The 26625-nt window shown below is 44.6% G+C and overlaps 1 protein-coding gene and 1 pseudogene across 1 annotated transcript; one reads left to right on the plus strand and one right to left on the minus strand.

The window, feature by feature from the left end:
- Positions 1-958: 958 nt before the first annotated feature.
- Positions 959-2585, minus strand: LOC118893280 (annotated as a pseudogene).
- Positions 2586-7345: 4760 nt separating this feature from the next.
- Positions 7346-10850, plus strand: TNFSF14 (TNF superfamily member 14). The gene is made up of 4 exons (XM_036848280.1): positions 7346-7670; positions 9156-9192; positions 9438-9479; positions 10095-10850. The coding sequence occupies exons 1-4, from the start codon at positions 7452-7454 to the stop codon at positions 10520-10522; spliced, it is 726 nt and encodes a 241-aa protein (XP_036704175.1). The 5' UTR covers positions 7346-7451; the 3' UTR covers positions 10523-10850.
- Positions 10851-26625: the final 15775 nt, after the last annotated feature.

The raw sequence follows: 26625 nt of genomic DNA on the forward strand, positions 1-26625 counted from the left end.
TTGTTTTTATTTTTAAACTTTTTTTTTTTTTTTTTTTTTTGGCTACGTTGGGTCTTTGTTGCAGAGCGTAGACTTTCTCTAGTTGCCGCGAGAGGGGGCTACTCTTTGTTGCGGTGCGTGGGCTGCTCAATGCGGCGGTTTCTCTTTGTTGAGGAGCACAGGCTCTAGGCGAAGGGACCTCAGTAGTTTTGGTGCATGGGCTTAGTTGCTCCGCGGCATGTGGGATCTTCCCTGGGGTAGGGGGGGGACAGGGGAACCCATGTCCCCTGCATTGGCAGCAAGATTCTTAACCACTGAGCCATCAGGGAAGCCCAGTTTTTGGTTTCTTAATTTTTTTTAGTTTTGTGTTTGTTTGCTTGTCTGTTTTTAATTGAAGTATAGTTGATTTACAATGTTAAGATGTTTGGGACTCTTGATGCAACATTCTAGAGCAAGGGGTCCAGGACCTGCTTTGCCCAAGAGACGGATAAAGGAAAAAGATCTATTTGTTTGTTTTTTTTTTTAAGAAATTGGCAATGTAATTTTTTCAAGTATTTATTTGGCTGTGCCGGGTCTTAGTTGCGGCATGTGGGATCGAGTTCCCTGACCAGGGATCGAACCCGGGCCCCCTGCATTGGGAGTGTGGAATCTTAACCACTGGACCACCAGGGAAGTCCCAAGATCTGTTTACTCTTTGTGATTGATTGGATGCACAGATGAAAAACTTAACACACAATAACAGAATTTGGTCGTTACTAAATCACGTCCAATCTTTTTCTGTGCTTCTGTAAGCAGATGACATCTTCTTCAGTTTACCCCTGTCGCTAGCTCTTTTGTGGTTTTAACACTGCACCGTCCATGATGCAAATATCCAGAATCAGTTAAAAAGACTGTCAAATTCCTTTTCTCTTAGTTCATCTATTTTTCACCGTCTCTTGGTGCCAGGTGTATCCAAATGATTACCTTTCCTCACTCTCTGCTATTGCTTGTTGGGGTGTTCTGGTTTGTCCCCATGTTTTTGTGGGCTGGTTGGGAGAGGGAGCTTGGGAAGGGTGTGCCACCGAGGGGAGGCTGTGGGTCACCAGGATGCCCCGGGGGATGATCCCTTCCATGGCTGCAGGAAGTCCTCCCGGAGCCATGCCCATGATGCCTGCTGGGCATCTGTAGGTGGCACCGCTGAACTCTGGATGAATTGCTCGCTGATCTATTCTGGACCAGGGTGCTGTTGTGACCAAGAATTCCTTGTTCACACAGTTTCTTAAGCTCTCTGGCATGCCACATGTGATTGCCTGGCTGGTCTCTGCTCACTATGCCAGGCCGTGTGAGGTGTACAAATGAGATGTGGTGCATCTTTCAAGGGACCCTGAGCAAAGCTGAAAGGCTCCGATTGGTGCACCTGGAGGGCCGCCCGTCGTATCCTGCCTTCCTTGAGGGCTTAGGCTAAGACTTTCTCATCCAGCAGTCCCCTGCAGGTGGCATTCACTGGGAATGCCCCTTGTCTCATCTGCTTTATAGTAAAATCAGTGATGAGCTGGTGGTTATATCCGTTGAGACTACGGTGCAAGGAGACGCAGTCTCTCTGATACAGCAAGTCCTGTAGGGTGTAGATCCTCTGCACACCCAGGGACGGCTCGATCCCATCCTGCAAGTAGGGGTCATAAACTATGATGCTGAATCCGAACCATCTGCCCCGTGCGACGGAAGCGCATGAGGCCCAGCATCTCCCCACGGATGCAGGCTGCCCCTGAGGCAACCGCCCGGACCAGCTCGACGCTCTGTACCCACGGGCTTTCCGCAGTGCCTGGTACAGCCATGGGTTCCCCCGGGACAGACTGAGGATGTGGCAGATGGTGGAGTCGTCTGTCTCTTCCACTGCCGCCATGGGACGTTAGCACAAGGCGATCCCGAGCTCGCCCGCAGCCTTGCCGTCCACGTGGTCGAAGCTGCTGCCTATCCGCACCATCACCCTCGGGGCCTTGAACTTCTCCAGGTCCTCCCCGGTGAGGGTGATGGTGTGGTACATCGTGGCGCAGACAGCCTCCTTTAAAACCTTCTCGTGGGGGCTTCCCTGGTGGCGCAGCGGTTGAGAGTCTGCCTGCCAATGCAGGGGACACGGGTTCGAGTCCTGGTCCGGGAAGATCCCACATGCCGCGGAGCAACTGGGCCCGTGAGCCACAATTACTGAGCCTGCGCGTGTGGAGCCTGTGCTCCTCAACAAGAGAGGCCGCGACAGTGAGAGGCCCGCGCACCGCGATGAAGAGTGGCCCCCGCTCGCCGCAACTGGAGAAAGCCCTTGCACAGAAACGAAGACCCAACACAGCCATAAATAAATAAATAAATAAATTTTAAAAAAAGAAAAAAAAAAAGAAACAAAAAAAAAAACAAAAAAACCTTCTCGTGGATCTCCTGAGTAGACTGTGTGTCACAGAAGGCCACGGTGGCCAGGTCCTTCAGGGTGGGCATCTCCACCCTGCAGTCTCGGCCATGGAGCAGCGCCACGGGGGGTGGGAGGTTGCCAGGGGCCCATTCATGATCTAGGGGAGGATACCTTCACAGATTCTGTCCAATCGCTGTCGCTTGACTTTGTGCTTATCCACAAGGGCCATTCATTTTTTTTGGTCGCGGGGCGCGCGTCATTCCAGATCTTAGTTCCCGACCAGGGAGCGAACCTGTGCCCCCTGCAGTGGAAGTGTGGAGTTCTAACCACTGGACCATATAAGGGCTATTATTTATCGAACTTTGCACCTCTCTCATTCAAAAGCCCAAGTGGTCCTCTAAGAACTTCGGGACCCTCTCAGGAGTCTGCGGGCATTATGCCACTAAGCACCCAATATAAATTTGTCCACAAACTCTATAGTTCACATCATGGGCTGTCCGTCTTTTCTTTTTTTTTTAATTAATTAATTTTATTTATTTATTTTTGGCTGTGTTGGGTCTTCGTTGCTTCGCGCAGGCTTTCTCTAGTTGCAGCGAGTGGGGGCTACTCTTCGTTGTGGTGCGCGGGCTTCTCATTGCGGTGGCTTCTCTTGTTGTGGAGCACTGGCTCTAGGCACGCAGGCTCAGTAGTTGTGGCGCGCGGGCTCAATAGTTGTGGTGCACAGGCTTAGTTGCTCTGTGACATGTGGGATCTTCCCAGACCAGGGCTCAAACCCGTGTCCCCTGCATTGGCAGGCGGATTCTTAACCACTGCGCCACCAGGGAAGCCCCCGTCCTTTTAAGAGATTCCAACTTCATTGATTTAAAAGCATTTCAGGTGATGAAACCCAAAGCAGGAAGATTCTGCTTCTCCTGGAGCTTCTTCTCAGGGGGCAGGAGACGCCAGCTTTCCTTATTTATGGGCAGGAGGGGCTCTGGGGTGGACGGGACTTCCAGGAGCTAACTCTCCCCTGTAGGTATTTTTAAAGATGTGATTCACACCTATGGCCAGTTGACTTTAAAAGCAGATTACCCATGAGACTTCCCAGGGAGTCCAGCAGTGGAGACCCTGCACTTCCACTGCAGGGGCATGGGTTCGATGCCTGGCTGGGGAACTAAGATCCCACATACAGTGCGGTGTGGCCAAATAAATTAATTAATTAAATTAACAAAGCAGATTACCCTTGATAATGTGGGTGGGCCTCTTCCAATCAGTTGAAGGGCTGAGGAGAAAAAGTGGGTTTCCTGAGGAGGAAAGAATTCCGGCTGGCAGTGTGCAGATTCTGCCTGAGATTCTTGCCTTCAGACTCAAGACCACAACATCAACTCTTAACTGAATCTCCAGTCTGCTGGCTCGTCCTGCAGATTTCGGATTTACCAAGCTACAAAATCACATGAACCAATTCCTTACAATCAATCAATCAATCTCTCTCTTGATTGATAGATAGATGATAGATATTAGATATAGAGATACATTATTGGTTCTATTTATCTGACTAACCCTGCCTAATATGGGTGGTCAGGGAAGGCTTCTGTGAGGAGGGGGTTCTTTTTTTTTTTTTTTTAAAGATGATGTTGGAACAACGCATTTATTTTATTTTATTTTATTTATTTATTTACTTATTTATGGCTGTGTTGGATCTTCATTTCTGTGCGAGGGCTTTCTCTAGTTGCGGCAAGCGGGGGCCACTCTTCATCGCGGTGCGCGGGCCTCTCACTATCGCGGCCTCTCTTGTTGCGGAGCACAGGCTCCAGACGCGCAGGCTCAGTAGTTGTGGCTCACGGGCCTAGTTGCTCCGCGGCATGTGGGATCCTCCCAGACCAGGGCTCGAACCCGTGTCCCCTGCATTGGCAGGCAGGTTCTCAACCACTGCGCCACCAGGGAAGCCTCCAAGGAGGGGGTTCTTGAGTCAGGACATAGATGACAAGGAGGAGCCAGTCATGGGGGATCTGGAAAAGACTGTTCCATGCAGAGGGAACAGCAAGTGCAAAAGGCCCCAGATGCCCGGGTGCAAGGGCTTCAACATAATGAAGACCACTCAGTGTCTATTCTCTTTTTTAAAATTATTTTATTGAAGTATAGTTGGCTTACAATTTTTCTTTTGCCCCACCACTTGGCTTGCAGAATCTTAGTTCCCTGACCAGGAATTGAACCCGTGCCCTCGGCAGTGAAAGCGCAGAGTCCTAACCGCTGGGCTGCCAGGGAATTCCTCTTAATGTCTATTCTTACCTCAGGGAACAGCCCTTCTTCTATAAAAGGCCGTATAGTAAATATTTTAGCCTTTCAGGACCGAGAGATAAAATCGAGGATATTATAAAGGTACTTATAAAATGAGAGGAAGCTTCCAGCCTGCCATATGCCCCGTTTGCTTGGGATGGGCCACCCAGGGTGGAGGACGTGATTTGTGCTCTGCTACTGGAAACATTCTCTGGATGAAGAATGATGGGCCCAAGGCTTGGAGATCCAGGTGGGTAGAGAGGGTGTGGGATGACCGCTGAGGCCAGTTTCTCTCTGCTCCAGTGACAACCAGAACCCAGCCAACCTCTCTCTCCCAAATCCCAGCTGTCTCATGTGGATCAGCTGGCCAGAGTTGAGACAACATGCTGAGTCACCAACCCCCAGAATGAGATTCATCCACTCAACACCCAGCGGTTGATGACAGAGGACATGCCAACATGTAGGTGGCAGCCAGTGTGACCAGCTACAAAGTGTGGACAGGGGTGAGCGTTGGCTGCTGGCCCAGGAGGCCGGCACTGAAAAGCAAAAGGGGGAAGAGGGGCCAGAGGAGGATGCCCCATCTGGGACCCTACCGCTCACTAAAGTGTCAGCCCCCAAGAGCAGCCCCTGTAGCTGTACAGAAACATGAGCCTGGCCTGATTCAGCCCATGAGCCATAATTTGCTAACCCCCATAAGCTCAATGGAAGCTCATTGGAAGATTTTAAACATGGAAGAGGTGAGACCTGACTTATGTGTTTAAAAGCTGATGCCAGCAGTTCCAATCCTAGGTACACACCCAAAAGAATAGAGAGCTGGAACCCAGACAAATACATGCACACACATGCTTGTAGCAGCACTTTTCAAAATAACCAAAAGGTGGAAATAACTTAAATGTCCATTAACGGGGGAATGGATAAGCAAAGTGTGGTTCATCATACACTGGAATATTACTCAGCCTTAAAAAGGAGTGAAGCACTGACACTCGCTACAATGTGGATGAACCATGAAAACATTATCTTCAGTGAAAGAAGCCAGACACAAAAGACCACGTAGTGTATATTTCCATTTTTTTGAAATGTCCAACACAGCTAAATCCATAGAGCAGGAAAGCAGACTAGTGGTTGCCAGGGTCTGTGGGTGGGAGAGTTGGGGAGTGACTGCTTAATGGTTATAAGGTTTACTTTTGAAATGCTTTGGAAGTAGGTAGTGTTGCACAACATTGTAAATGTACTAAATGACACTGAGTTGCTCGCTTTAAAATGGTTTGTTTTACGTGGTGTGAATTTACCTCAAATAAATAAATAAATAAATAAGCGAGGCCACACCAGCTCCAGGGTAGAGAATGAATTATAAGGTGGCAAGAGGTAAAGTACTACATCCATTTGGGAAGCTACTGCAAGAGTCCAAGCAAGAAATGATGCCAGCAGTTCCAATCCTAGGTATACACCCAAAAGAATTCAGTGTGTTAGTCCATCTGGGCTGCTATAACAAGATACCCTAGACTGAGTGGCTTAAACAACAGATATTTATTTCTCACGGTTCTAGAGGATGGCAGTCTGAGATCAGCGTGCCTAAGTGGTTGAGTTCCAGTGAGAACCCTCCTCCTGGCCCTCTTCCTGGCCTCCTTCTCTCTGTATCTTCACATGGCAGAGAGGGAAAGAGAGCATATATCTTATATCTCATCTTATAAGGACACTAATCCCATTCAGGAGGGCTCCACCCTCATGCCCTAGCACCTCCCAAAGGCTCCACCACCAAATACCATCACATTGGGGTTAGGGTATGGACATCAATTTGGAGGGCACATAAACATCCCGTTCATAGCACTTAGGGTGGTAGCAGTGGAAATGGAAACAGGTGGCCGCATTTGAGATCTGGTTTAGAGGTTGAATCAACAGGGCCTGCTGAGGGTAGGATGTCGTGACAGGACGGAAGGAGGGGTCCAGGACGACTCCCAGGCCTTGAGTTTAGTTAGTTGAGTAGACAGTGGTTCTACCCTCTGACTGTGAATTTCAATTAAAACTTGCATGCATGCGCACACGTGTGCATGCAGACATGCAGGCACACTCAAGCACGCAGCTGCACCTGCACATACATGCATGCACACGCATGCGTGCATGCATACACAGCACACACATGCATACACACAGACACGCATGCACACACATGCATACACACAGACACACATGCACACACATGCATACACACAGACACACATGCACACACATGCATACACACAGACACACATGCACACACTCACACACACGCATGTACACACCCACACACGTGCACACACACAAACCACTCGTATTTTCCACTGCTCTTATCACCATCTCGAACACTAAATAGTATTTTCTTATTGGGCTTTCTTATTAGTTTTTCTCAGCCTGCTAGAATAGGAGCTCCATAAGACCAAGGACTTTTGTCTCTCTTGTTCATGGCTGTGCCCCCAAACCTAGAACAGTGCCTGGCACACAGGAGGTGCTCAGTAAGTATTTGGCAACCATGTGAATGACACGGCCAGAAGGGAAAGCTGGGGCCTTCCCTCTCCCATCCCCACCTGAGTCACATCTTCAGATGCTTCTGGAAAGTGTGAGAGACTCTGAGTGAGAGTGAGATGGGGCCGGGCCAGGGGTGGGGGGACAGGAAGAAGAGGAGGATATGGGGGGAAGGGGGAGGGGCCGAGCCCCGGCTCTAAAGGCAGCCCCGGGACCCACGGGCGCCTGTCGGCAGCGTGAAAAGCCCAGGAGTGTTGGGCAATCGTGGTTTCCTCCCAGCCCGCAGGACCCAGCCGTGCCAGCCCAGCCCCGGGCATCCTGGGGCCTCATCCGCTCAGGCATGGAGGAGACAGTGGTGAGGCCCTCGGTGTTCGTGGTGGATGGACAGACGGACATCCCTTTCACGAGGCTGGGGCGCAGCCGCAGGAGACAGCCCTGCAGTGCTGCCCGGCTGGGCCTGGGCCTCCTGCTGCTGCTGTTGGCGACCGGAGTGGCTGTCCAGGGCTGGTTCCTGCTGCAGCTGCACTGGCGCCTGGAGGTGATGGCCGCCCCCCTGCAGGTAAGTGGTGCTGGGGTGGGGGTGGGGGGGCTCGAAGCCAGTGTCACTGAGCATCTGTGTGTGTGTGTATGTGCAGAATGGAGGACAGACTAAAAGCAGCCCAAGGCAAGTTAATTCACCTCTCGGAACCTCAGTTTCCTCATCTGTAAAATGGGCATGATAATAAGCATCTTCCTAGGGAATAAAATATGATATTGTGTGTGTGGTGCCCAGCTGGCCCACAGCAAGCATTCAACCAATGAGAACTGACATTTTTTTTTTAATTGAGATATAATTGACATAGAACATTGTGTAAGTTTAAGTGTACAACATATTAATTTGTTACATAAATATAGCAATAGGGTTGCCATTGTAGCGTTAGCTAATGCCTCTCTGGTATCACATAATTATCATTTCTTCTAGTGGTGGGAACTAACAAAATCTAAGCCTTTAGGAAGTTTAACGTTTATAACACAGTTGTGTTGTCTGTAACCCCTGGAACCGACATTCTGACATGGCTAGTTATTATTATTTTTAAAAATATTTATCTGACTCTTCCATTTAGCCACTTTTATTTTTATTTTTAATTTTTTGGCCGTGCCGCGCGGCATGCGGGATCTTAGTTCCAAGACCAGGGATCGAACCCGCACACCCTGCATTGGAAGCGCAGAGCCTTAACCACTGGACCGCCGGGGAAGTCCCTGACATGGCTAGCTATCATCAGCCGTAACCTGATCACCATTTTTGGGACTGTCACTAGTCCACTTTGTCCGAGTCTGTGAGAATCTCTCTCTGCGTCCATTTCGCATTGGCCTTGGATGTCTCCGTCGGTCTGTCTGCCACACCTTTGGGTCTGTGTGTCCCAAGCCACGCCCATGTGGTCTCAGCCTTTTTGTGTTTCCAGGTCCTTTCTCCTCATGGCTGGACCTGTGCTGCTGTCCTGCACCCATGTACCCACACGGCCATGTACTCACCTGTCTACAGCCCATGTGTTGACGTCATGTGTCTGTTTCTGCGTCTCCGTGTGCACAGACCCACGTGGCTCCATAGACCACGCAATCCACGTACCTGCATCCACGTGTGCCTTGTCCGTGTGTCACACAAGCGTCCAGGTCTGTGCCCATGTGTCCATATCCACGTGTTAGCATTTATGTCCAAGTGTCCAGCCATCCAGGTGGCCGTGTGTCTTTGACAGCACTCATTTAATAAACCCTTACATAGTACCTGCTCTCTACCAGGCACTGTAATATGCTTTTCACGTGAGAATTCGCTGAATCCGAAGCAGGCACTTTTCATGTGTCCATTTACAGAGGGGAAAACTGAGAAACTGGATGGTTAAGAGCCTGCTGGGCAGCGGGGTGTGACGTGGGGTGTGCACGTGGCCTTGGACATGTCTGAGGGTGATGTCTGTGCCCGTGGTCTGCATGTGTCTCTCAGCCACGAGTCTGAGTGACGCCAGGGCGTGGGCCCCACAGATCCTCACCACGGGCTGCTCTGCACTTTTAGGACAGAGGTGCAGGACCCCGGGATCTCCTGGTGCAAGGTGAGTCAGGGTCCTGGTCCCAGGGGAGGGGATGGAATGGTTCCCACGCTGCCCTCACCCCTTCAGCCCATTGCCCAATGTGATTTGCACAACTGGCCTAAGCCCCACAGACGCCCGTCCCCCAAGCCGGAGAAGCAGAAGTTTGGGTCATTCCGGAAAGGGTGGGGTTGACACCAGGAGGTGGGCTGGATGACCGCTCTGGAGGCTGGCCTTTACCCCTCTGACTTCTGACCCTCTCTCCCCAGATCAGAGGCCCCAGCAGGCCAACCCGGCAGCACACCTCACAGGTGAGGGGGCCCCCAAGTCCTGGCAGGGGGTAGGGGTTCAGCGTGTCCTGGGGAGACCAGACAGACACCCCAACATGGCAGCGCACTCCTTCACTCATTAATTATTCGCAGAGTTGCCCAGAGCACAGGCACTGCCTAGGTCTGTGAATTTCTAATTTTATTTATTGAATAAACCCTTGTAATCTGTGGCACGCATCGTGACGTTCTTTCCACCTATTAATTCATTAAATCCTTAGCCGGTACTATTCAGAGCTCCATTTTACAGAGAGGGAGACTGAAGCACTCAGAGGTTATAAGCCTGCTGGGCCAGGATGTGTTCTGCCACTTACAACTTTTGACGGTTTGGGCAAATCAATTGCTCTGTGCCTCAGTTTCCCCACCTGCAAGAAGGGGATGAAACGAGTTAAGATGTATGATAAGCACGTTATTTTGCCACCTCCTGGGCCTCCGTTTCCCCACCTGTAAAGTGAGGATAAAGTGAGTTCATATATCTAAAGCTCTGGAACAGCCTAGCACAGAGGGGGTGGTGCTCAGAGAGGGGTGGCGACTGGCCTGGGGTCACACAGCAAGCGTGGGACCTATGCCTACCAACTCCCCCTCTGTCTCCCTCTGCAGGGGCCAACTCCAGCCTGACAGGCAGTGGGGGCCCACTGCTGTGGGAGACGAAACTGGGCCTCGCCTTCTTGAGGGGCCTCACCTACCGGGACGGTGCCCTGGTCATCGCCCAGGCCGGCTACTATTACATCTACTCCAAGGTGCAGCTGGGCGGTGTGGGCTGCCCCCAGGGGCTGACCGGCGGCCTGCCCATCACCCACGGCCTCTACAAGCGCACGGCCCGCTACCCCGAGGAGCTGGAGCTGCTGGTCAGCCGGCGGTCACCCTGCGGGCGAGCACGCAGCCCCCAGGTCTGGTGGGACAGCAGTTTCCTGGGCGGAGTGGTCCACCTGGACGCCGGGGAGGAGGTGGTGGTGCGCGTGCCTGATGAGAGCCTGGTCCGAGTCCGCGACGGTACGCGGTCCTACTTCGGGGCGTTCATGGTGTGAAGGAAGGAGCCAGGGTAGACGGAACGGAGTCCGACAGACAGAGACCTCAGAGGGTGCCTCGGGAGACAGGAAAACCAACAAGCAGAGATTTTGGAGTGTGCCCGGGAGAACCCCAAACTCAACAGGTGGAGAGCTAAGTGGGGACCACCGGGACCAAGAACCCAGTTATTCCACAAGGTGAAAGACCCAGCAGGCACCTCTGAAGAACCAAAGGAGACTGCAGACCCTGCCATGGACAACTCTGAAGACACAGACCTGGAGACTTGGGGGGTCTGTTAGCCCCCAAGCAGGGGTAAAGCTGATCTGCCTGATATTCAGGAAAAAGGGGTGAGGGGTGGGTATTTATACTTTTGATTCAGAACTAAGTGGGACTTGGGGGTCCAGGGAGTTGGCTGAGAACAGGAAACGTCTTATCACCCTCTCCACTCTCACAAGTGTGGGCGGAGTGGTGGGGGGGCAGATTTATCACCAGGACTCACCCACCAGTGGAGAGCCCAGCCCGGCCCCGCCCATGGTCATAGTCACCTACCCAAGTCCCACCTACGGGCTTGTAGCCACACCACAGCCTGGCCACGAAGTTACACTCAGAGATGCAGGCATAGGCATGTGATGGTAGATGTTTGACAGCCAGGTTTTCTGGGAGGGGAGAGGTTTTGTAGTGTGTGTCGATTTCCATGGTGTAGATATTCCCACTGTGGCTGGTCTCTGTCTCCCATATATATCATCAGCCAGTTGGCTGTATTCCAGCAATGCTAAGAGCTCACGTTCCATCAGGACAGCAAAACTGTTTCAGCACCCAAGCCAGAGCCTGGCACAGAGGCACTTGGAAAATGTTTGCAGAAAGAAACACAAAGGAAGAGAGAGTGAGAGAAGGAAGGGATGGAGGGAGGGAGGAAGAGAGGTAGGTAGGTAGGGAGGGAGGGAGGAAGGAAGGAAGGAAGGAAGGAAGGAAGGAAGGAAGGAAGGAAGGAAGGAAGGAAGGAAGGAAGGAAGGAAAGAAAGAAAAGAAAGAAAGAAAGAAAGAAAGAAAGAAAGAAAGAAAGAAAGAAAGAAAGAGAAAGGAAGGAAGAAAGAAAGGAAGGAAAGAAGGAAGAAAGAAAGAAAGAAAAAAGGAAAGAAAGAAAGAAAGAAAGGGAGAAAAGAAAGAAGCTACCATCACAGCTACAGCATCACAGAGAATCACAGCCCCACAAGTTCAGTCACTCCTTCACAACCACAGACACATACACACAAAGCATCAGATTCTCATACAACCTCACACAAGTCATAGCATCGCAAGCCCTCAATCACAAACACTGCATTACAACCACATAGGACACAGTCACACACAAGTCATCATCAGAGCCTCAGTCACCCACACAGGCCGTACAGTCACACCACGTGTGACACACAGGATACAATGCTTCTCCCATCAGACTTCCACGTGCTGTCTCACAGTCACACCCATCACACACACAGCATCACAATGGCAAACACACAAATACACACACAGCCTCAAGTTCCTCCTAGCCAAGACATACACATCCTGAGGTGAGGACCAGACTTAGTCTGTAGCCCTGGTCCCCTTGACCACCGGTCTTGGAAATAAATGGTGAACTTTGCACCTGGATCTGTCTAGTTCTTAGGGGAAGGATGGCTCATGAAGGCACAGGGATAGATGGAATGACCCACATAGGTCACTTTTACAGCTGAGAAATATGAACCCAGCTGGCTCAACTCCATGCAGGAAGCTTAGCAGGGAAACCAGAGACCTGATGCCCAGGTCTGCCTTAGCCTCAAATCCACAATTCCTGAGAAAGTAGAGGCTACACACTTCCAAGTACCCTTACTGCAGACATCCAGCACAGATTGGCAGTCTCCCCAGCCAGTCGGAAGCTTGGAGTAACTGGAGGCATGAAAGAGTGTGGGGTGGTGCAGATAGTGATATGCATACAAATCAGATGGTTTATGCAAATGAGCATGGACCCAGGAAGTAAGACTTCCCTGGATCCTAGGATGAAGACTCAGACCCCAGAGGTGAATGAATCATTCTTGTTATTGGTGACATTGTTGTTGACATTGTTGCCTGGTACAGGGGTGAAGGGGGCTTTGTGATCAGATGGTCCTGGGTTCCAAGTCTACCTACCACTGCCTGGCAGTGTGACCTGGAGCAAATCCCATCACTTCTCAGTACCTCTTAGGTAACAAGAGTCCTTACCTCCTAGGTTTATTGTAAAGATTAAATCTGATAAGAAAAAAGCCGTTTGGTATGGTGCCTGGTACACAGTAAGAGATCCATAAGTGTGTGAGTGCCGTAAGTGATTTACAAATATTAAGGAGAGCATTTGTCAGGCATGTCCCCTACGCCAGGCATCTCGTGCAAGTCACACCTTTATCTAGATCCCTGGGCAGGAGCTATCATTGCCCCCATGTTCCAGATGTAGAGACTGAGGCAGGGATGCGTCCCCCACTCTGCCTGCGCCAAAGGTACACAGCTTCGTGCCTCTCTGCCTGTGTTGGGCTGGTGGGAGATGAGACAGCCCCAGATGCCCAGACCCCACCCATGCTGGAGTTTCCTTTACTCTCATCATGGTCTTTCTGTTTCTGTGGCTTTAATGAGGAGACCAAGGTGTGGGGAACTTATCAAAGCCACCAGCAGCCACCAGCGTCTGCCTGGGGATGGAACCTCTAAGTTTAGCCTCCGAAGATCATTCCTGGGAGGGGCCTTGATTTCAGATAAAGTGCAGGAGCAGGAAGGCCCTAGCCCAAGCCAGTGACCTACTTTACAACTTCTTAGAAGTCTATCTACTTGATTTCCGCTTTCACCTCTGGTGTCTTTTCAGATTTCACCCTCCCGCCCCACCAACTCTCTCAAGACCCAAAGTCTGCTATCCTCAGCCTCCTCCCCAGCCCAGGGTCAGGAAACTCTCCTGCTTCTGTTCATCTCTTGCCAGGATCCAGAGGTAATAGAAGGCAAAATAGTGGCGATTAAATTGTTTCTTAATTTCCTATGATGACACGATGCCCTTCCCTGCTACATATCACTGCGTACAAACACTGAGATACATCATCTCAGAGAAACAGAATGGGTCTTACACCAGAGCCAGACCACCTGGGTTTAAATCTCTGCTCTGCCATTTCCCAGCTGGGTGATCTCGGGATCCATCCTTGGCCTCTTTAGTCCTTAGTAGGTATTTTTTTGTGACCATAGTTGTGATCACGTGCACATTTAAATTTCGGGTTCTTTTCAGTTATTACATAAGGTGACCTTACATCCATAGACCACGCCTAGTCACTTGAGTGTGTTTTTCAAATGGGCATTCATAGCCAATGTTTAAACACTACAAAACTTTACACGTGGACAAATCCAGATTTCATGGCAAGTCGGAGGTTACGACAACTCAGGCTGGGTAGCGATTGTCCCCTTTGGACGGGGCATGAGCTCACCAGCTCACAACAGTCTCCACCCCTCCCTGTGGTTTCCCACTTGGAGGCTGAATGTCAGTTGCCTTTCTTCATCATGTTTGCATGATTGTTTTTCTTAAAATAATAATGATCTTTAATTATAGGTCATATTTCTAATGTACCCACTGCACTGTGTTAGGTGCATTAACTCACAGTAACTCATTGAATTCTCTATGGTGGGGGCGGGGGGTACTGTTATAATACCCATTTTATGGATGGGGAAATCTAAGCACAGAGAAGTTAAGTCATTTCTCCATCAAAGGTGGGAAAATATATGACAGCCTAGATGACCATGAGTTTCAAGAAAAATGAGAGTTCCTAGTTGTATTAGTTTCCTATTGCTGCTTAATACAATACTAATTTGTTATCTTACCGTTCTGGAAGTCAGAAGTCAGAAATGAGTCTTATGGGGCTCAAATCAAGGTATCAGAGGGCCGCATTCTTTCTGGAGGAAAGATTTGTCCCCCAAGCCCTTTTCTCAGGCTCTGCCTCTGTGGGAGCCCAAACTAAGACATGTGTGTAGCAAACATGAATCTCAGCTCACAAGGAGTGAAAAATAATTCAACTTCCTTTTATTCGTAACGCACCTTAATTTATGCAAAGATCCTTTTGCACTGGCATGCCGAGACCTTGATATTAGTCAGCTGGGAACCATACCTCCCCACACGCTCCTGTTCCAAGACTGTCAAAATTCCAGGGAGCTTAGGAAATGCCAAGGCATTAAGGATGAGGGAGGGATCAGTCTAATTCTCTAGCTACACATGCACACTGGTGCCCCGTCTCCTTCGGATCAACCTACCCTCTATTTTTCTCCTTGTGACCTATCAAAAACGGTACCTTCTCTGCTACTCCTGAACCTTGTTCGTGAAGCTGATTTTTAAGCCAGGTTTGGGTACAGGAAACTCTTTGAGGCTCTCTGTGGCTTCAGCTGCCCAGAGACACCATTGAGTCATTTCCTTTTTGGGGACCTGCAGCCTCTCTGCAACGGGGAGCAGGACTCAGCCTCTTCTAGTTTTCAGTCCCCCTAGAACTTCTCTGGGGGAACTTTCCATGTTTCCAAGGTTGTTTTTTTCCAAAAAGCAGAGCACAGGAACTTCCTGCCCTGTCATGGCTGTTGAACTGTGTCTTCCCCAGAATTCATATGTTGAAGCTCTAACACCCAATCTCAGAAGGTGACTATATTTGGAGATAGCACCTTAAGAGAGAAAATTAAGGTGATTCAAGTGGGCCCTAATCCAGTATGGCTGGCGTCCTTATAAGAAGAGATTAGGACACAGATGCACACAGAGGGAAGACCATGTGAGGACACAGGGAGAAGGTGGCCATCTATACAAACCAAGGAGAGAGGCTTCCGAAGGAACCAACCCTGCAACCCTTTGATCTTGGATTTCCAGCCTCCAGAATTGTGAGAAAACAAATTTCTGTTGTTTAAGTCACTCAGTCTGTGGTCCTTTGTTATGGCAGCTCCAGTGAACTAATATATCTCCCTAACCACCCTCCTGCCCCACCCCACTACCTAGGCATAGTTAAGATATGCCAAGTGCTTAATTGAGCAGTTCCTGGCACATACTAGGTGCTCAGTAAACATTGGCCATCGTTGTTGATATTATTATTATTTATTTCTCCCATCCCTTTCCCCATCTGGGCAGAAGTTGGCTTTGCATGTTCATTTCTTCACAAAAGAGATGGTGGAAAGCAGGAATAACCTATGAATCTCCACCTGGCATTGATCTCCAAAAGCGTAAAGTAATGGAGAGGTTTAGGGTTTGGCCAGAATTGGGGGGGATACGTAGGGATAATTCTGAAGAGCCACCCTGGCTTCAGAGCTCCCCGTGAGACCCACTGAAGCCCCTGCTGTCAGAGCCCAGCTCTTCCCTCTGCCGGGTCCTGGTGCCCTCACACCCTCACACGCACTGAACCTGACAGCATTTTGCAATTAACCTCCACCATGCAAATCTCCCTTGCAGAGCCTGTTTTGCAGAAACCCAATCTTTTGAGAGCGGCCTCAGCTGACACAGACAGACCCTGCTCCTACTACAAACTCATAGACATGCTGAATAAAGTATAATAAAATATTACAACATATAGATGAACTTGAAGAAAGAAACATTCCTAGATGCTTTTGGAAGAGAGAAATTAAAGCCAGAGTGACAATGGGGCGGGGGGAGAGGCTGTTGGTCAATGGATCAGGGTGGGAGTGGGGATTGGTCCCAAAAGTAGACTCTAGGGGACAAAGAAATGGGGATGTGGTAACCCTTAGGGTCAGCGCTGTGGCTCAGATCTGTAGGACGCCAAGGAAAGGGAACTGGGGCCCCTGCCCAGAACCTGAAGCTTGGAAAAGTAGTCCATTCTGATTAAGGGGATCTAGAAAAAGTCTACCTATTATGGGCAGGGAGAAAAGTCACCCACAAAGGATGGAGACCTCAGACCTGCTTCACATGTGAGTGCATTTGGGGTCTCTACAGAAAGTGCAGGAACCAGAAGGCAAGCTCCTTGCGGTCAGGGAATGTGTCTTGTTTTTTCCATCTCATAACCAGAACACAATAGGTTCTCAAATGATCATGGTTGGATAAACTGACTGTGACTTACCTTGACCGACAGAATGTTATGGAAATGACATTCCAGGAATTCTAGAATCTAGTCCTCAGGAAGCCAAGTAGCTTCCAACGTTTGTCTTCTCGGAGCCCCGAGTGGCCATGTGAAGAAGTACAGCTGTCCGGTGAGAGAGGATGGGTGGACGGAGAGCCCTGGAGGATGAAATGATGTGAGAGGCAATCCGTATAGTTCCACCAGCCCCACATAAGCTGCCCCAATCCGTAGAGCTGAAACTAACCATCCCCACCAAGCCCTGCCGGGCCAACTCACAGAATTATGAGCGAATTAAACACTTGTTGTTTTACACCACTAAGTTTGGGGTGACTTGTTATGCATCAGTAGGTAACTAATAGACTGTGCAAGCCCTTTTCTATAACCATACAGATAGATAGGCAGGCAGACAGACAGGGAGACAAATAGATGGATAAATAGATGGGTGTTTCGATGGGTGGATAGATGCGTAGGTGGGTGGGTGGATAGATAAGTAAGGGGATGGATGAATGAATGGGTAAATGAGTGAAAGTATGGGTGGGTGGGTGGATGGATGAATGGATGAATGGGCAGATATGTGGATGGTTGAGTGGTTGGATGGATGGATGGATGGATGGATGGATGGGTGGATAGATGTGTGGATGGGCGGTGGATAGATGGGTGGGTGGATTGGATGGATGGATGGATGGATGTACAAACAAAGAATGAATAAATGGATGTTGAATGAATGTATACGCACATATATTCTAAATCAAACTCTAACCTTAGTAACAGCCTATTTTGGCAAAAAATAAACACTAATTCATATCATGTAGGCATCCATTGTAGGATGTACCCCAATCTTAGAGTAAAATCTGTGTAACTAAGAGGCAAAAACAAAAACAAAAACAAAAACAAAAAAACAGGGCTAATACATACACCAGATTTATATCTAGCTTAGAGGAAGCAATAGGTTGTCACGGGCACATCATCCTGATGGCAAGAAAGTCCTCTGAGAGCATCTTTCATGTCCCAAGAGGAAGCCAGGCAGATGATAAACTCTATTCCATTGGCCGATGTGTCTGTACCAAGACTAGTACCAATACTGTACCAACACTGCTTTCACTAATATGATGAATACAATAAGTCCTGCTATCTGGGAGGACAAAGCCCTTCTTATTCTACATCTTCAGGATTATCTTGGTTATGTATGATCCTTTACTCTGCCAAGTTCCATGAAAAACCCAGTTGAGATTTTTATTGGAACTGCATTGAATCTGTAGATCAAACTGGAGAGTACAGATATCTTTATAACACTGAATCATCCAGTCAATGAACACGGTATAACTCTCCTTTTATTTAGGTCTTCTTTAATGTTTCTGAATAATGATTCATAATATTCTCCATAAATATTTTGTACCATTTTTAGATTTATTTCTAGGTGCTTTACATTTTTTGGTGCTATAATAAATGTCATCTCTTTTTTAAATGATATTTTCTAACATCTGTTGCCGGTATATACAATGTAATAGATGTTTGCAGTCATCACTTTAACACTGGAAAAAAAGTCCCTAAAATGGACATCCTTGTCTTGATTCTGATGTTTAAGTGAATGCTTTTAATGGTTTATCCTTAATGATGAATCTGCTGTAGGGTTTTTTAGGTGGCCTTTATCAGATTAAGCAAGGTCCCCTTCTATTCCTAGTTTGCTAAGAGATTTTTTTTCTTTTTAACCCCCCACCCGGCCACCCCCTGAGATTTTTAAAATCATGAATAGATGCTGAATTTTATTAAATGTTTTCTCTGCCTCTCTTAAAGTATCACATGATTTTTCCCCTTTAGACTGACAATGTGGTGAATTATGTTCATCAGTGTTCTAACATTAATCCAAACTTTTATTCCTGGAATAAATCCAATTTGGTCATGATATATTTTTAATACATTACTGGAGTCAATTGACTGATATTTTATAGAGGATTTTTGCATCTGTGTTTAGAAGGGAGATAGTCTGTGGTTTTTCTGACTCATATTATCCTTGTCAGGGTTTGGTATTAAGGCAATGCTGGCCTCATAAGAGAAACTGTGTGTGTGTGTGTGTGTCTGTATTCTGAACTAGTTTGTATGCTGTTAGCATTATTAGCTACACAGATATTTAGTCGAACTCTCTTGTAAAAACATCTGCATCTGGTGCCTTATTTGTGGGGAAGGTTTGTGTGTGAGTGTGTGTATGGGAAGGTTTTAAAGTTATTATTCAGTTTCTTTAATGAGTTTTAAATTCTTTAGACTTTGTGTTTTTTCTTGATTCCGGGTTCTTTAAGTTATATTTTTCTAGAAATGTGGATATTTTATCTACATTTTCCCAATCATGGGTGAATAGGTGCCATGTTGGTGAATAAAATCATTCTCCATGTCTTTTTAATGCTTCTTCAACCTCTGCAGCCTCTGTAATTACGTCCCCTTTCTTATCAATAATACTTTTTTTTTAATATTATGTTTTTTACGTTCCCCAACTTTTCAAACAATTTATTTATTTATTTATTTGTTTGTTTTGGCTGTGCCGGGTGTTAGTTGCAGCACGCAGGATTTTTAATTGAGGCATGCGGACATCTTAGTTGCAGCATGCGGGATCTAGTTCCCCAACCAGGTATCGAACCCTGGCCCCCTGCACTGGGAGCACGGAGTCTTACCCCCTGGACCACCAGGGAAGTCCCGATAATATTTCTAATTTTCACTTTTTCTTTGTTTTTCCTTGATCAATGTCACCAGAAGTTTATCATTTTTCTTCTTTTCAAAAAAACTAAATCCTGGCCTTTTTAATTTTTTGAGGAATCACCATACTGTTTTTCTATTGTGGCTGCACCATTTTACATTCCAACCAGCTCCCCAAATATATGTTGTGTATTTTTCGGGAGCTCTGTTCATGTTTCATACATGTGGCCACGAGATCAAGCTTGTTTGTGTATTGTTCAAATCTATATCCTTACTTTTTAAAAATTGAAGTACAGTTTATTTACAATGTTTCAGGTGTACAGCAGTGATTCAGTTATACATATATACATATATATATATATTCTTTTTCAGATTCTTTTCCATTATAAGTTATTGCAAGATATTGAATATAGTTCCCCGTGCTATACAGTAGGTCCTTGTTGTTTATCTATTATACATATAGTAGTGTGTATCTGTTAATCCCAAACTCCTAATTTATCCCTCCCTCCCCTTTCCCCTTTGGTAACTATGTTTTCTATGTCTGTGAGTCTATTTATGTTCTGTAAATAAGTTCATTTGTATCATTTTTTTAGATTCCACATATAAGTGATATTTGTTTTTGTCTGACTTTTCACTTAGTATGATAATCTCTAGGTCCACCCATGTTACTGCAAATGGGATAATTTCATTCTTTTTTATGGCTGAGTAATATTCCATTGTATACATGTACCACATCTTCTTTATCCATTCCTCTGTTGATGGACATTTAGGTTGCCTCCATGTCTTGGCTATTGTAAGTAGTGCTGCAATGAACATTGGGGTGCATGTGTCTTTTCGAATTACTTTTCTGGTATATCCGTACTTTTTGGCTGCTTGAGCTATGGATTACTAAGAGAGATGCTTTAAAAATCTCCCACTTCAGTGGTGTAGTTACCTAATGTAATGTAATTTAGATCCTTCCCCCACCCCCATTTCAGGTCTTCAAATTCTGCAGAGCATTTTTACATCAATAGCACATCTCAATTTGTATCATCCACATGTTTGAGTAGTTCTGTCGGTCCTTGCTTTGTTTATTGTGAGACTATGTTATTAAGCACATACACATTTAGAACTGTTATATTTTCATGACAGAGAGCTAGTTATATCTAGTAAGGCTTCCTACATTAAAGTCTATGCTGTCCAATAATAACAGGGTTAAATCAACTTTCTTTCTGGCTGTTTACATCCTTTAACTGGCAACTTGTTATACCTTTTAAGTTTAAATGCAAACAACATGTTACTGGATTTCAATTTTTCTTATCCAGTCCGACGATATTTGTCTTTTAATTCGAGTATTGTACTGATGCTGTCCAATAGCAATGTAATGTGAGCCATCTCTGTAATTTAAATTTTTCTAGCAGCCACAATCAAAAGGTGAACAAAATGGTGAAATTCACTTTAATAATATGTTTTATTTTAACAACATAACCAAAATGTTATTGCCTCAAAAAGGAATCAATATGAAGTTAGTAATATTTTACCTTTTTTTAATTCCAGGTCTCCAAATTCTGGGGTACATTTCACACTAACAGCACACCTCAATTCAGACCATCCACATTTCAAATGCTCAGTTGTGATATATGGCGTGTGGCCACTGCATGGACTAGTGCTGACTTAGACCATCTACATTAATCGCAATTACTAATGTGTCTGGATTTATTACGTGCTTTCAGATGGTCCCTCCACTTCTATAGTTTTTTTCTCTCCTTCCTTGCCTTGTTTGGGATTTTTCTCATTCCAATTTTTTCTTACACTCAGTTCAGAAATTACACATCCTATTCCTATTTTGGACACTTCCTTAGGCGTTTTATTTTTTTTTAATTTTTTATTTTCAATTAATTTTTTATTGGAGTACAGTTGATTTACACTGTTGTGTTAGCTTCTGCAGACACTTTAATTTATAAACGTAATCTATCAAAATCTAGCGTTATTCAGTCTTTTTCATCTCCAAAAGCCTCCGAGATGGTCTGCCTGTATCCACTTTCACGCCCTACAGGCCATTCGCCACACAGCGGTTAAAGTGAGATTTTTGGTAAACTTTTTTTTTTTTAATGTGTAAAATGTGCAAAATCAGGCATCATCTCACGTAAAGACATCTGTTTGACCAAAAACATTTTAGGGTAAAAAAATCTTTTTATACTATTTTAAAAATGAAAATTACTAATCAAAAGGAACAAAAGCCAACTCAAGTACCACAGAGAAGCAAAGAGTAACCAAGGATTGTAAATTCACTTTTTTAAAAAGTTGTTTGAACTTTTTAAAAAGTTCTTAAAAGGGCTTCCCGGTGGCGCAGTGGTTGAGAATCTGCCTGCCAATGCAGGGGACACGGGTTCGAGCCCTGGTCTGGGAAGATCCCACATGCCGCGGAGCAACTAGGCCCGTGAGCCACAACTACTGAGCCTGCGTGTCTGGAGCCTGTGCTCCGCAACAAGAGAGGCCCGCACATCGCGATGAAGAGTGGCCCCCCGCTTGCCGCAACTAGAGAAAGCCCTTGCACAGAAACAAAGACCCAACACAGCCAAAAATAAAATAATAAATAAATAATAAATTAATTAAAAAAAAAAAAGTTCTTAAAAATTTAAACAAATGTCCATCAACAGAAGAATGGATAAAGAAGATGTGGTACATATACAATGGAATATCACTCAACCATTAAAAAGAATGAAATAATGCCAGCTGCAGCAACATGGATGGACCTAGAGATTGTCACACTGAGTAAAGTAAGTCAGACAGAGAAAGACAAATATCATATGATACCGCTTATATGCAGAATCTAAAAAAAACATGATACAAATGAATTTATTTACAAAACAGAAACAGACTCACAGACTTAGAGAACGAACTCATGGTTACAGGGTGGGTACGGCAGGGTTGGGGGAAGGGATAGTTAGGGAGTTTGGGATTGACATGTACACACTGCTATATTTAAAATGGATAACCAACAAGGACCTACTGTATAGCACAGGGAACTCTGCTCAATATTCTGTAACAACCTAATTTGGAAAAGAATTTGAAAAAGAATAGATGCACGTATATGTATAACTGAATCACTTTGCTGTACACCTGAAACTAACACATTGTTAATCAACTATATTCCAATATAAAATAAAAAGCTTAAAAAAACATAAACAACTTACATTTACTTTTTAATTGAGATATGATTGACATACAGAAAAGCTGTACATATTTAATGTATGTATCTCTATGAGTTTGAGGATAAACACCCTTAAAACCATCACCATCAACAATGCTATAAACTTAAACATCACCTCTAAAAGCTTCTTTTCTATTTTTTTGTGATAAGAACATTTAACATAAGATCTGCCCACTTCAAAATTTTTGAAGTGTACAATACAGTATTTTTAACTATATGCATTATGCTGTATAGTAGATCTTAGGACTTATTCATCTTCCATAACTGAAACTCTGTACCTGTTAAACAGTAACTCCCCATTCCCCCTCCTCGAGCCCCTGGCGCCCACCATTCTATATTCTTTCTCTATAAGTTTGACTGCAAGTCCCTCATGTGAGTGGAATCATACAGTATCCTTTTGTGTCTGGCTTATTTCAAGTAGCGTGAGGACATCCAAGTTCATCCATGTTGTAGCAAATGGCAGAATTTCCTTCTTTCTTAAGGCTGAAAAATATTCTATTGTATGTATATGTCATATTTCCTTTGTCCATTTATTCATTGGTGATCACTTAGGTTGTTTCCATACCTTTGCTATTGTAAATAACACTTCAATGAACATAAAAGTGCAGGTGTCTCTTTGAGATCCTGACTCCAGCTATTCTGAGTTTATATCCAGAAGTAGGATTGCTAGATGGTAAGGTAGTTCTATTTGAGGAGCTTCCATACTGTTTGCCATAGGGGCTGCACCATTCTGTATTCCCACCAACACACACAGACACACACACACACACACACCCTACTAAGATATTGATTGGGATTGCACTGAATATATAGATCAATAGATGTTGATGTAGAATTAATGTTTTCACAATATTGTCTTCCAATCTATGACCACAGTATATTCTTTTGCCCCCGCGGCCACTTTCCCGCCAACGTTGATGGACGGTGAGGCCCTGTCCACGGCCACCAATCAGGGGCAAGCTGGTGGAGCTGGCAGATGGTTGGCTTTGGGAGGTGGGGGGGTCGCCGGACAAAGAGGGGAATCCCCCAGGAGTGCGCATGCGTATGTCAAGTAAATAAACGACCCCAAGCTAGGAATGGATGGATGAATTAGAAGAGAAAAAAATAAATGAAAGAGGGAGGTAAAGAACTCCCTGTTTCCACGCACCTCAAATTCTGGTGTGCAGGCAAACAAACTGGAGAATGTAAGTGTTAATCTTTACGTCGCTTTACCTAGTATGGTTCTCTGAAGCTAGTAAATACTAGCAAATACTGAAATGAATAGTAGCAATGCTGAGCCCATGTTTTTTGGGAGTGATCAAGAATTGAGACGAGAGATAAGGTTGGAAAGAGGGACGGGGACAGCCAGTAAAATAGCCCTTTCTTTTATTACAATTTTTATTTATTATACTTTAATAACATTATAAAATAATGTAAAACTTAAGATATATTACTATATTTTTCACAAAAGAAATGTAGGTTCATTGTAGAAAATTTAGAAAAGGAAATCTAGAATAAGAAAAAAATGGTAAAAATCACACAGAGATATCTATCCACTGTTACCGTTTGGGTGTATTAGCATCCAATATGTTTTAAAATATATACAGGTGTATATATATTTTTTTATACACAAATGTAATTTTGTATATTGCTTTCACTTAATAATAATATACATCTTTCCATATTGACAAAAAAAGGGGGAAGTGACAGGGATGTATAGGAGCGAAGTGTTTGTATACTATTGAAAATATGTTAGTATTATTAAAACTAAGTTGTTATAAGGTTGCTAAGGGGTTGGGTTGTAATCTCCAAGACCACCACTAAGAGAATAATTTTTGAAGAGAAATGAAAGAGGGCAACCAAAATGGTACACTACCAAAAGTCCATTAAATACCTAAAAAAGGCAGTAATGGAAGAAATGAGGAACAAAACATATACAGAAGACAAATAGCCAAACTGCAGAAGGAAATCCTTCCATATCAATACAGTAGGTCCCCTACATAAGAACCTTCAAGTTGTGAAATTTCAAAGATGCGAATGTGCGTTCCATCAACGTCAGTCATGAGTGAAACTTCAGCTTGCTCTCCACCTCCTATTGCTGATGATCCTTCAGCTCTACCGTCTCCCACCTCCTGTCCCTCCTCCAGACAGTAACTCTTCTTGCCTGTTCACCTGATGCCAGCCTCTGTATGCCAGCTATTGTACTGTGCTACTGTACTTTTCAAGGTACTGTACTGTAAGATTAAAAATGTTTTCCGTATTTTTTGTGTTTGTTATGTATTATTTGTGTAAAAAGTATTATAAACCTATTACAGTACAGTACTGTATAGCCGATTTTGTTAGTTGGGTACCTAGGCTAACTTTGTTGGACTTATGAACAAATTGGACGTACGAACAGGCTCTCGAAACTCATTCAAATGTAGGGGACTTACTGTAATTGCTTTAAAAGTAAATGGATTAAACTTTCCGAAAAGGCAGAGGATGGGATATTGGATACAAAAAACATGGTTTCATCTGTCCACAGAAGACTCACTTTAGCTACAGAGACACACAGTGGTTGAAAGTAAAAAGATGGAAAAAGATATTTCATCTAAATAGTACCAAAGGAGAGCTAGGAAGCTATATTACTGTCAGACAAAATAGACTTTAAATTTTAAAAAATTACAAGGCACAAAGAAGGATATTATATGTTGGTAAAGTTTCAATGCAGCAAGAAGATATAACAATTATAAACATATACACACCTAACAAAGGAGCTCCAAAATATATGAAGCAAAAATGGAATTGAAAAAAGAATAAACAGTTCTACAATAATATTTGGAGATTTTTAACACACCACTTTCAATAATACAACAACCAGATAGAAGATCAATAAGAAAGTAGAAGACTTGAACAACAATATAAACTAATTAGACCTAACACATATACAGAACACTCCACCTATCACCAGCAGAATACACATTCTTCTCAAGTACACGTGAAACATTATCCAGGATTGACCATATGTTAAGACAGAAACAAATCTTAATAATTTTTTTAAAGTTTTATACAATTTTAAAAGATTAATTCCCATTTACAGTTAATACAAAATATTGCCTATATTCCCATGTTGTACAATACATCCTTAAGCCTATCTTACACGCAATAGTTTGTACCTACCACTCTCCCACACCTATATTGCCCCTCCCCCCCCCACTGGTAAACACAAGTTTTTCTCTGTATCTGTGATCGTGCTTCTTTCTTGTTATATTCACTAGTTTGTTGTATTTTTAAGATTCCACACATAAGTGATGTCATACAGTATTTGTCTTTCTCTGTCTGACTTATTTCATTTAGCTTAATAAATTTTAAAAGATTGAAATTATAGAGTATTTTTTTCAATCACAATGGAATGAAACTAGAAATCCGTAAGAGAAGAAAAATTGGAAATTTCACAAATATGTAGAAATTAAGCAACAAAATCTTAAACAACAAATGTGTCAAAGAAGAAATAGGGAAGTTAGAAAATACCTCGAAATAATGAAAATGAAAACACAGCATACCAAAACTTATAAGATGCAGCAAAAGAAGTCCTAAGAGGGAAATGTATAGCAATATATGCATCCATTAAAAAAACCCTCAAATCAATAACCTAAGTGCACACCTAAAGGAACTAGAAAAAGAATGGCAAATTAAAACCAGAGCTATCAGAAGAAAGGAAATAATAAAGGTTAGAGCAGAGATAAATAAACTAGAGAATAGAAAAATAACAGAGAAAATTAATAAAACCAAAGTGATTATTTTAAAATATCAGCAAAATTGACATTTAGCTAGATTCAATGATAAAAGTGAGGGGAGAGGTGGGGTGGGGGGACTCAAATTACCAAAATCAGAAATGATTTGGGGACATTACTATTGATTTTACAAAAATAAAAAGGATTATAAGAGAATACTATGAATAGTTCTATGCCCTCAAATTTGATAGCCTAGATGAAATGGACAGATGCTCAGAAATAAATAATCTACCAAAATTGACTCAAGGTGAAATAGAAAATCTGAATAAACCTACAAGTAGTAAGGAGATCTGACCACTAATCAAAATCCTCCCAACAAAGAAAAGCCCAGGACTGGATAGTTTCAATGGTGAATTCTACCAAACATTTTTTTTTCAGATAGCCCTAAGTTTTTTGTTTTTGTTTTCTTTTTTTAATTTTTATTGGAGTATAGTTGCTTT

The sequence above is a fragment of the Balaenoptera musculus genome, chromosome 3, assembly GCF_009873245.2.
Source record: "Balaenoptera musculus isolate JJ_BM4_2016_0621 chromosome 3, mBalMus1.pri.v3, whole genome shotgun sequence".
Lineage (NCBI taxonomy): Eukaryota > Metazoa > Chordata > Mammalia > Artiodactyla > Balaenopteridae > Balaenoptera > Balaenoptera musculus.

Coding starts and splice junctions, on each gene's coding strand:
- TNFSF14 (XM_036848280.1), top strand. CDS start 7,452: ATGGAGGAGACAGTGGTGAGGCCCTCGGTGTTCGTGGTGGATGGACAG. Junction 9,193..9,437: donor CCGGGATCTCCTGGTGCAAG/GTGAGTCAGGGT, acceptor CTCTCTCCCCAG/ATCAGAGGCCCCAGCAGGCC. Junction 9,480..10,094: donor CCCGGCAGCACACCTCACAG/GTGAGGGGGCCC, acceptor CTCCCTCTGCAG/GGGCCAACTCCAGCCTGACA.